Genomic DNA, 12271 nt, shown 5'->3' with positions numbered 1-12271 from the left:
CTTCAGGAAGAAAAGATAACTATCATCTCAAACATCAGTAATCATGATTCATGACTAGGAACATTAAAAGCACACAAACTGTTAACAACAATTATAGAGTTTTAATTTCTTTAATTACTCAAGAGTCTGACACGCAAAGCAAAATACATCTATTAGTTACATTCCAACAATGATGAAAACCACTGGAAGTGATCATAAGCTTCTTATTATTATATGGACAACTTCCTCAGCTAACATGGAAAATGTGCTAAACAATTGTACAAGATCAAAAAGGAATGGAAGCTAAACAATTACCAGAGCATCGCCACCAAAAAACAGAAGCCAATAATGAGACACAAATTCTTGAGAATGTAATCCTGTCTTTGGCTAGCAGGAGTTGCAACACCACCATGATGATGCTGCTGGAATCCATGACCGTGCTCGTACCCATGACCATGGTGCATTGCATTACCATGTACCGCCTGTGGATAAGCATAAGGAAACCCATGCGCGGTCCCATACATTGGATTATGAGGAAACCCATTAAACTGTAAACTCAACAATGAAGGGAAAAGACCACCAAACCCAGCAGACATAGTCATATTCCCAAACCTAGCTGTTGCCATTGGCATAAACCCACCAAACAACCCAAACCCCAAATTAGAGAAATAACTTTGTTCTGGTCCCGGGGGAGGCGGGGCGGTTTCAGGGCGTTGCCCGGATGGTCGATTAGGAATATCAACACCCGGGACCGGCCTCGATCTAGGGTCAGTATTGGATTTTCCTCTACCATACAATGGCACAAGTTTATCTTCCTGAACAAGGGCTTTACAAACAGGACATTCATGTGATTGAGAATGATATCGAAGCCATCTATACAAACAAGGCCAACAATAAAGATGACCACAAAGTGTAACAATTGGGTCTTGTGCTAATTCAAAACAAATATTACACTCAAAATCACCAGCATCATTATTATTATTATTATTGTTATTATTATCCTTTGATTCTCCATTACTTGAGCTTGATTCAGCCTTCATTGATTCCTCAAACCCACTTTCCATTTTCTAAACCCTAATTCTTGTACAAATTTTAAACAAATCCCAGAAATTTTAATCGACCTGCAAATAATGGGATCGAAGATTTCAATGCAATCGAAATTTTGAATAAAACAAATTATTAAAGCAAGATCAAAGAGTAATAAAGCTTAAATTAGAATTAAAAGTATGAATAAAAATGAGATTTAATCAAAGAAAACTTACCAGTAGAATTGGTTGAATAGTGAGGAGCACGAAAAAAAAGGGGATTATTCAATTAGGTGTGATGTATAAATACGAGTAATAATAATTAGTCACAGTTGAAATTGGAACTGGAAAATCGAAAAGAAAATTATTATATGAACAGGAACAACGGAGATTAGGAAGATTCGAGGTTGTCATCGATGCTCGATTTTTCTTTTTCTTTTTTTTTTTTCAAGTGGGCTTTCTTTATAGGATGGAAAAGTCATTGGGTCAAGACCAAGAGAATCAAGACTATTTTTTTAAGTGGGTTTAATTTACAATTACTAGCTCATCAACTCATTATTAACCCAATAATTAAAAATTTTGGGTAAACCCTTTATTGTCAATATTATAAATCTTTAGAAAAATGTTAAATATATCAAAAATAAATTGAAATAATTAAGAATCAATTGTATCGATATATAGTGTTTTGTCATAAACTCTACTTGTAATATTTAAAGCTTTACTTGTAAAAGTCGTAATAATGTAATATTATACAAACAGATTAAAACAATTATCTACTTAAACAAGCTAATACAATCAGCTAGTCAAACAAGTTAATACAAACATATCCCATCAATCAGTTATCCGCTAATTACCAAACAAGGCATGTCTCGTGATAAAATCTAGAAATGGTAAATGCTTATGAAGATTCTAGATTTATGTGGAGAATTTAAATAGCATATATGAGTGTAAAAGGTTCCACACACTTCTTCTACCTCCATATATCACCTATAAATAATGGTGTTGGACATCATTTGGGAAGATTTATTCACCTACATCATTTGGGTGCTCGTTGTTGTATGTTTTTTTGATAAGTTTTCCCTCGCTATTGTGTGTCCATTTCTCTTTTATTATTTATCTTGTCTTATTAATTTCTTATTTTCTCAACTTCTACCTCTTTAATTTTTCTTCTAAAACGCACTCATTAACCCTAACAGAGAGTTTAACTTCTTGAAAATGAAAGATACAAATTAAATTGACTATCGATATAACCGTCATTGAGAGATAATCGAACTTGCTCGTTATGATACAATGTCACATGCTATTTAGACATTCACAAAATACATAAAGGACTAATTTTTTCCATATTAGAATATTATGATGAAAATTTGCTCAATCCAAGTTATGTCATCATAAATGTTTAGATTACAATCAATACAAAAAAGGAAATCTAGACTGATGCAACCAATTTGAGTATGAAAATATACAATCAAATTGATTCAATCGATTCGGTCATGCAGATTGTGTCAATTGATTAATTTTTTTAATCAAAATGACCGTTCGAATAAATTTCGAGCATCCGAACACTCACAGACAACTTTGATATATTGAAAGTCATTATAATATATGGTTAGACATTAATTTGATCATATCTTTGTAATTTATACGATATATTGGAATAGATAGGTAATGTATGACACTTTTATTATAGGATTTTTTCACATTTACTACCACCTAAAAAGCCTTGCTTTAGATTCACTACCGTTTTATTTTTTTTTTATTTTTTTTTACTTTGCTACCACCCTAAACAGAGTTTGTTAGAAATCACTACCACTTAACGGAATCCGTTAGGATTTCCGTTGAGTTTATTTAAAAAAATATATATATATATATATATATATATTAAAAGAAAAAGAAAAGGAAAACCCAGCCACCCCACTGCCACCACCTCCCCTCAACTGCCACCCCCTCCCCCTCCCCCCTGCCGGCGACCAGCGCCAACAGATTCGGCCGGCGCCGGCGACCTCACCCCCCTCCCTTTTCCCCACCCACGAATCCAACCCCCCCTCCCTTTCCCTCAGCCAACCCCACAACCCACGAAGCCAAACCCTCCACCCACGAAGCCAATCCTCATCGAAATCAACCCACTCCCCGTTACCCCCATCGGAAGCGACCCCCTTCCCCTTCCCCCACCCAAAAACCGACACTCCTAACCCTAAACCACCAGCCCGAAACCACTATTAACAAATTTTAGGGTTTCGCTCATGGTGGTTTTTGGGTGGTGGTTTAGGGTTAGGGGTGGTCGAAAAGGGTAGAAGAAGGGGAGGGGGGTCGATTCCGGTGGAGGGAACGGGGAGGGAGGCTGAATTTGGTGGGGTTGGCTTCGGTGGGTGGGGGAAAGGGAGGTGGGGGTTAGGTTCGTGGTGGGGGAAAGGGAGGGGGTGGGTCGCCGACGTCAGTTGTTGTTTTGGCCGTCGGCCGCAGGTAGGGGGGAGGGGGTGGTAGTGGGGTGGCTGGACGGTGGTTCGACCCCACTGACGGAAATTGTAACGGTGTAAGACATGAGTAGTAATTTCTAACAAATTCTGTTTAGGGTGGTAGCAAAGTAAAAAAAAAATTTAAAACGGTAGCGAATCTGAGGTGAGGTGTTTTGGGTGGTAGCAAATGTGAAAAAATCCTTTATTATAATCTAAAAAATTAAAATAATACTTATTTGCCAAAAAATGTCAAACTAATTTGGATAATTTGTAATTTTAACAGCTAAATGATTAATACATGAATTACTTCGTATTTCTTATTTTAAAAAACAAACAAACAATTATTTCAAACAGCTATTAATCGACAACTATATACGAAGTATCAATTAATTAAAATCTTAATTCTATAAATGGGGTGGTCGGGTAAATAAACTACGAGTAAAAGTATTACTCCCTCCGTCCCCTATTGATGGTCACTTTTGCCATTTTTGGTGACTCAAAATGTTAGTCACATTTGCTTTTTTCAAGTACCATTAATATTATTTTTTTTTACCAAAATTCTCTAACATTTGCAAAAATATTTGTGCAAATTTAACTTTTCCATGTAAATTTTACTTTCCCATGTACTTTAATTACCTTCTCTCTCTACTTTTTTGCATATGTAAATTTAGGGCTTGTTTGGCATCATTTTTGGTTTTCAGTTTCCTGTTTTTTTGAAAACTAAAAACCAAAAACAGGAAACAAGAAAAAGGTGTTTCCACTTTTTTGTTGTCAGTTTTCAAAATTATCATGATTTTAATAAGACTAAATATTTTTTATCCATTATGTGACATATATAATATACTTTTAAAAAACAAAAAACCAAAAAACAAAAAACCACAGCGATGCCAAACAGACCCTTACTTTTTCAATGTACTTTCTTTATTTCTCCTTAATTCCCGTGATTTTTTAGCAAAAGTGACCATCAATAGGGGACGGAGTGAGTATTAATATTTATATCTACTTGCATCTACTACCTATATTACCTATCGATACTATTGAGTACTATAATGCATAGTATTCCCTAACCCTAATTAACATTCCTAATTAACATTCATAAACACGTTTACGCGCCTTTGAACACCATCTAGACTCTAGAGTCAAGCTGGCAACCGACCTTGTACTCGTCCGGTGCCTAACAAGTAACACCACACTCGTCCTTATAAATCTGCACAACTATTGTCCATACTCCGTGTTTTTCCTACAAGTTTGAACACCACTTTCTCTTCTCTCTACTCTAAACCCCAAATATTCTCACTACCTTCCAACCCTCCTACGTTAACTTTCCCACCTACACTTTTCCTCTTACAATTACAATAAAATCCACCTTATTTTACCTTTTTCCTTCCTATTACATCCCTCCACGTGTACCCCTTTCTATATATTCTAATCTTACATCCCTCTCTCCTCCACACCAACCAATTCCTCGTCTTCCCCTCCTCTTTTCTCTCTCCTCCTCGCACAATCACACTCTCTTTCCAAAACCAAATCATTTGTAAAAACACAAAACAAAGATATGGGATGAATGATCCCTTTCTATTTTGAATGATCTCACTCTTATATTTATTTGATCCTTGATTTTATTACTTGTCTTAACGACCACCTGCAAAACAACGAATATCCTGATACTGCTTAATCAACCGTGCAATGGTGGCGATAGCGACACCGATACGGAAACCGATCCAATACCTAACATACTACCTATCCGAACACCCATCAGTCGTCAACTTCCGATGGAGCCCCTCCCAATCATGGGGGTCAACATGGTCATTCCTCTTCACCTCAATCTCGCTCTACCTCATTCTCTCTCTCTTCCTCCACCTCCTCCTTTGCCTCATCTTCCCTCGCCGTAAACCCATCTCTCTCGGCCCGATACCCGCCTTACATTCCCTCTCAATGGCCCTCATCTCCTTCACCATCTTCTCCGGCATCTTCCTCTCCGCCGCCGCCGAGATCCGCGACACACGGTGGTTCTGGCGCCGGAGTAAAACCCCCTTTCAATGGCTCCTTTGCTTTCCCCTCGGAACCCGACCTTCGGGCCGGGTTTTCTTCTGGTCTTACGTCTTCTACCTCTCTCGCTTCCTTGACCTCTTCCGCACCTTTTTCTCTCTCCTCCGCCGTCGCAAACTTCCGACGCACCACCTCCTCAACCACTCGATTCTCATCTTCTCCTCCTTTTTATGGCTCGAGTTCTCGCAATCGTTTCAGGTTTTGGCGATCATCTCTACCACCCTTGTTTCGTCGATTGTATATGGGTATCGATTTTGGACTGCGATTGGATTGCCGAGCGCTTGTTTTCCCTTTGTCTTGAATTGCCAGATTGTTCTTCTGGGTTGCAACTTGATCTGTCATGTCGGTGTTCTATTAATGCATCTTTTGAAAGGCGGGTGTAATGGGATTGGCGCTTGGGGGTTTAATTCGGTGTTAAACACCGCGATTTTATCCCTTTTTTTGAATTTTTATGTCAAGAGATACCTCAATAAGAGCAAGATTAAGAATAATGGCGGCGACGGTGACAGCAGCGACGGCGGCATTGAGTCGGAAAAGCTTAAGGATCAATAATAATGGTGGGTGCATTATATATTATTACCTTGTGTTTTACTAGTATGTATATAAAAAGTTTGTAGTATGATTGAGGTAGATATGTATCAAATATACAAGTATATGGTAGTACGAGTTTTTGATTTTCTTAGTGTTGTGAATATTTTGTAAGTTTAGAATTTAGAGGTTGAATAGAATATTTTGTCTTTAATTTTATTTGGCCTTCTAAATTGATTGAGATTAGTATTGGTTTGATTATTAAAACAATAATAATTTTATTATGAATTGAGAATTTGTGTAATGATGTATAGGAAATTTACTAATTTTATTGTGCAACATCGGATTGGAAGGTTCATACCTTATCAATAAGTTACAAGAAATGTAATGCGACATTTTCGGAAGTTCTATACCAAGTGAAGGAAATTGGTTACGTAATCTCTTTGGCAAGCTGAATTCTCCGAGGAAGGTTTGACATTATTGTTTATGATACTCATAAATAAACTCGAAAACAAATTAAAGTGTCGTACTTTTCACGTTCAACTAACATACTCAATGTTACATTTATATACGGACGAATATGAATATGGTCAGAAAATTGAAAAGCACTAAACTAAAGCAGCCACAATTAGCATCTATAAGTTTAAGATTTTCCAGATTATGTCCTTTAAATAATTATTTATGTCATGGCTTTTTCATATTTATGAGGTGGTTATGGAAATATCTGTACCACCATATATACTATTTGGTGAGCCCTTGCTTTCCACGAGTAACAGGCTAACAGCTGAATCATTAAAACAAGAGTGTTACAAGACACTAGTTATTTTCATGAACAGAAAATTGAAAATATCTTTGCTACCTTTTTTTCTCATCTAAATCAAATTGGTCATAAATATTGTCACTTAAAGTAAACATTATTTCCTACTCATAATTATAAAAGTTTGTTTCTTTTTTGCTTTTTGCTGCGTACGAGATCTTACTAATACTTCCCCCATTTCACAAATTTTGTTTATTCCGGGTACAAGATTAGTTTGAGTTTTGGAAGGAAAATAACGAAGTATTAAATGAGAAAACGTGTACGTATTACTGTATATAAATAGATGTCATGTACATATGATGCTCCGAAGTCTTAAAGCTACCTAGCTCCATACCAAACACGGAAAGTCGATCGGATGGAAACACCATTAAGTTGATGCATTGTGTTAGAAAGTAGCATACTTTCAATGACGTACAAGTATTAATTATGATTAACAACCTCTTTACTGCATTTATAAATAGTATGATGAAGTAGCTAACTTAAAATAATGTATGCGTTACACATACGAAGTGTTATTGTTTTGAAACTTAAAAGTTATAATTAGGAATACTTTGTGTAATTTTAAATGACAACATGGCATGCTAATGAGTATTAGGTGAAACGCCAATACTAGTTGACATTAAGGATTAAGCCAAGCTGTTGATTTATAAACAAAATGTTTAAAATTTGATTGGAAAAGGTGTGACAAGTGCTAGTTATGTGACTTCTGTTGCTTAAATTTTTATAAATAAAGAAAGAAAAAAAAATCCACCACAATTCATACACTTGTTGAACATATATATCCTTGTTTGACAAAGCTAATTAAGCTATCTGTAATGATAGAGTATAGAAATCGATCATGGCTTTTAACTATCAGTTTAATTTTTTAGTTGAGTTGATCCTTTAATATGATATCAAGAGTCAACTGATACAAAGGTCATGGGTACAAATCTCTTCAATCCCTCAATATGAGGGGGCCTATGCTATGCCACATATACACTTAGAGCCCTTTAATAGAGTATATAGATAATTTCACCGTCTTTAATGCATTTAGGTAAGAGTGAGATTGTGAGAGTATGTTAAACAAAATACATACTCTCACCGTCTTTAAATTTGCAAAAAATAAAGTACGTACTCTCATCGAGGCCTTTACCACATATACACTATGCCACAAATAATAAGTATGTACTTTGTTTAACAAAAGTTATGAAACTAAATAATTGAATTACGTAGGAGATTCATCTTATTATATACTATGTTGGAACTTATAAGGCCTCATTACTTCTTATTGAAGCTACGAGACCTTGTATTATTTGAAATATTTATTTATTAACTTTATATTATTTAAACTTATAAGCTTTTAGTTTATTTACTTTATAACTTATTTTATTATATCAGAAATAAGTAAATTATAATGAAGATAATATAGTCTTAATTAGTTCATGCCTTTTATGATGATGTAATGCTGTATAGAACCATGGTCGGCTTCATTTTTTAATTTGGGGGTGGTGGTGCCTAGTGGAGGTAAGGGTGTGCGGAGATAGTAGAAGTGTGACTTATTTTGTTTTTTAGTTTTATGAAGTTTAGCAATGTGACATCATAAACATTTAAAAGACAACTGAAATGAAATAATAAAATTCCTCTCATTTTTTTAAAAAAATAAAAAATAAATAAAATTCCTCTCTTTTTTTGACAAAAAAATTCCTCTCATTGGTGACTTTGTGTGTATAATATTTCAGAGTAGACAAATACAGCCATACAAGAATTGTAAAAAATAATTAGTCAATTTGTCCAACGTGGTATGTAATAATTATTATTTTTCGTAAGAAGACAAATTCAACAATTAAAAAATTAAAAATTCAAGGTTGAGAGTTGTCAAATTCGATTATTCAAAATTGGGACAAGGCCTCCAGTTTAGAATAAGAATTCTTGGTTGACTACGTACTCGTACTTTGGTCACCGTCCTTAATCAGTCTTAGCCCCATTGTTTTCCTACTTAAGGACTAGTTTGGATTCCAATTTTTAAGTGACTTCAATATCAAATTTATGGCAAGACTTCATATATGACTAATACGAGTAATTGATTGAACATATTCACACTGTAATATTGACGAGAGTGAAGGATAACTCAAGTAGCTAGAGATTTCCTTCTTATTTTAAGAGATTCTGGGATATAATCGATTCTCACCCCCATCTTTGTGACTCTTTTAAAAAAAAAAAAAAATGACATTGTAATATTGACAAGTAGCGTCTTGTCATTCAAAGATGCAGTTGCTTATGGATTGGAAAATCAAATGCATCTTTGATTTTTCAAATACAAAAAATTAAATATTGCTACAAATATTCACCCTCTCCTATTAAGTACTTTTAAATATCTAACCCTTAAATATTAGTCCAAAAAAATTGTAAGATTTAAGTTAAATAAAAATCTTTTAAGAGGATGCCCCAATTTCTCATGTTTGTTTCTCACATGTCATTTTCGTAAATAAACCAACAACTTTATTCAACTGTGGAGCCCACAATAATGAAAAAGTTGTTGATTTATTCACAAAAATGCCCCTATGAGAAACAAATTTCGTTTCTCATCATGAGAAACAGGGAATTTCCCGACAAAAAATTACTTACAATGCGAGTGGAATACTTAATGAATAAGAAAAAACATCATTTCTTTGAAATTGTATGAAATAAATATACAAGTTGTAACAAATTATTGTGGATTTCGTGGTTTGAAAACATAGTAGCTTTATTATTAGAATAAATCTAATAATTAAGATTTCACTTAATTGTGTCTTCTTTTGATATAGATTGATTTTTATGCCCATGGTCAAAGTTGAAGGAATTGTGTCTTCGATAAGTGCAATTACTAGATATATCAAGGATCACTATTATGGAGATAGTAAGTTCATTCTCTTGGGTCGTCATCATCTGTTGCTAGACTATGAGCGATGATCTTTGGACTAGTCAAATGGTCCAAAGCCTGCTAGAATGGATCCTATGAAGTCACACACAAGGGTATTGGGTTAAACAAGCTAGAGACTCATTATTGGGCCTCATGAGGATATGACAAGCCATGTAAGGAGTAGAGCTAGTGTAGTTAGAAGTGGGCTAAGTGTTTGGGCTTCACATGGAATCTAATTATATATGTGATATATAAATAGAGGCCATGCCTAGGGTTGAATTGTGCTAGGGTTGAATTAAGTGACAATTCAACCATACAGTAAGTTGTGAAGCAAGCAACCAAACACCCTAACCTCTCTCTCACACACCTCTCTCTTCCTCCCCTTTGTCCGTACGAACGCCGGCGCACAGTGGACGCATAGTGGTGGTGGTTCGTGGCTCGTTTGTCCTCTCCTCTTCGTAGAAGGTTGATTGAAAGGTTCAATCACGACTAACTAGCAATACTGGAGGTTTAATCTGTGCCCGTGGACCAAGTAGAGGAATCACGCTTGAGGTTCTTTGTCACCCATTGTTCTTACTCGTTCACACGTGGAATCACACTTTAAAGGTACAATTATATGTTCTTTATGTGTTATGCATTAGATCTTGGGATTAGGTACTGTATGAGTATGATTCATGTTTATTCGCAATTAGTACCTATAATTTCCTACAAAAGTTTCCCACTTCAAATGGATTAAACTAACCAAGAACATCTAGCGGTAACTAAGGTAGTATTTTTTTGGGTAGAATTGTTAAAGATATGAGATATTGGAAAATATCAAGAGATATTTTTCATATAAACTTTACTTATTTGAGCTTGTTAAAATTAATATAATTATTTTTATATCTTATTTTAGTTCTAACTAAATGTTGGTAGTCCTCATTTTCCTTAAGTTAACTTTTTGAATTTGTATGAACTTGTTCTTCGGTAGGTTATGTTTCCTCTACATTTTGTGTACTTATAGTAATGTTTTGCATAATTTTAAATAACTATGAATAATATCTTAAATTATACATTTGCAGAAATTGTACATAAAAACTAGATTTTAGGAAGTAATAGAGTACACATTTAAACAAATCTAACAACAAGTCAACAGTATACTATGCATATCTGACAAAATATGATCGTATAATTTTCTGTATATTTCTCATTAATCACAATGGCCACATACAATATATATATATTAGGTATACTTGGAGGGCAAGACCAAATAACCTAAAATAGCTCATTATATTCTCTAGGATATATTTTCACAATATTCACAATTATCTTGTTTCCTGAAATATATCCCAATACCCCCCCTCAAGTTGGAGCATACGGGTCACAAATGCCCAACTTGCAAAGTAGAAACTCGAATTTAGCTTTTCCCAAAGCTTTTGTAAAAATGTTAGCCAGCTGAACCGTCGTAGGAACATACGAGGGTATAATCGTCCCATCTGTAATCGCATCCCGAACAAAATGACAATCTGACTCAATATGTTTTGTTCGTTCATGAAACACTGGATTCTGCGCAATGTATAACGCAGACTGACTATCACAATAAAGGTGCATCCCATTCTCATGTCGAACACCTAAATCACCAAGTAGTCGCTTCAACCACTTTAATTCACAAGTCGTTGCATTCATACAACGATATTCTGCTTCCGATGAAGAAAGGGCTACAGTAGGCTGCTTCTTGGTTTTCCATGACACTGGAGATAAACCAAGAAGCACAAGCCAACCACTCAAGGATCGTCTGGAGAGAGGACAACCTGCCCAATCTGAATAACACCAACCTTCCAACTGTAAAGCACTATCAGATCTCAATAAAATTCCCTGTCCCGGACTCTTCTTTAAATATCTAACAACTCGCAGAGCTGCTTCCCAATGATCAATCTTGGGATTTTGCATAAACTGTGATAAAATGTGTACATAATATGCTAAATCGGGTCTCGTAACAGACAAATAAATCAGTCGACCTATGAGGCGACGATATTTCGCAATATCATGAAAGTACTCTCCCTGAGATAGTGCTAACTTGTGATTTTGTTCCATAGGGAACTCTGCAGGCTTAGCATCAAGTAAACCTGCTTCAGTAATAATATCCAGTGCATACTTCCTCTGGCAAATAAAAAATCCCTGTTTATTTCGGGCTACCTCTAACCCCAAAAAAATTTCAACACTCCAAGATCTTTCATCTTGAAACAATCTCCCAGATATGATTTAAAACTGAGCATAGCATTTTTATCGTTGCCTGCAACAATTAAATCATCGACGTATACTAACACATTAAGCTGCATTTTACCCTTTGTCAGAGTAAACAAAGAATAATCATAATATGACTGTTTAAAGCCATAAGTTTTCAAAGCTGTAGCAAGCTTTGCAAACCAACATCGAGGAGATTGTTTAAGCCCGTACAACGATTTCTGCATCCTGCAAACTTTGTCAGAATTATCTTTCTCAAAACCAGGAGGAATTTTCATATATACCTCTTCTTCCAAATCACCATGAAGAAATGCAT

The 12271-nt window shown here is 35.2% G+C and overlaps 2 protein-coding genes across 2 annotated transcripts; one reads left to right on the top strand and one right to left on the bottom strand.

Moving 5' to 3' along the window:
- Positions 1–81: 81 nt before the first annotated feature.
- On the bottom strand, positions 82–1420 carry LOC145602184 (uncharacterized). Its single transcript, XM_081658353.1, has 2 exons — positions 1242–1420; positions 82–1100 (listed from the first exon to the last, which is right to left on the bottom strand). The coding sequence occupies exon 2, from the start codon at positions 1041–1043 to the stop codon at positions 291–293; it is 753 nt and encodes a 250-aa protein (XP_081514479.1). The 5' UTR covers positions 1044–1100; positions 1242–1420; the 3' UTR covers positions 82–290.
- A 3310-nt stretch (positions 1421–4730) lies between these two features.
- LOC145602259 (fatty acid elongase 3-like) lies at positions 4731–6256 on the top strand. Its single transcript, XM_081658444.1, has one exon. The coding sequence runs from the start codon at positions 5147–5149 to the stop codon at positions 6059–6061; it is 915 nt and encodes a 304-aa protein (XP_081514570.1). The 5' UTR covers positions 4731–5146; the 3' UTR covers positions 6062–6256.
- Positions 6257–12271: the final 6015 nt, after the last annotated feature.

This window comes from Chenopodium album, chromosome 21, assembly GCF_948465745.1.
Source record: "Chenopodium album chromosome 21, dcCheAlbu1.1, whole genome shotgun sequence".
NCBI lineage: Eukaryota > Viridiplantae > Streptophyta > Magnoliopsida > Caryophyllales > Amaranthaceae > Chenopodium > Chenopodium album.
Note: the sequence above shows the minus strand (reverse complement) of the source record. Positions and strands in the feature narration are given on the sequence as shown.

Coding starts and splice junctions, on each gene's coding strand:
- LOC145602184 (XM_081658353.1), bottom strand. CDS start 1,043: ATGGAAAGTGGGTTTGAGGAATCAATGAAGGCTGAATCAAGCTCAAGT.
- LOC145602259 (XM_081658444.1), top strand. CDS start 5,147: ATGGTGGCGATAGCGACACCGATACGGAAACCGATCCAATACCTAACA.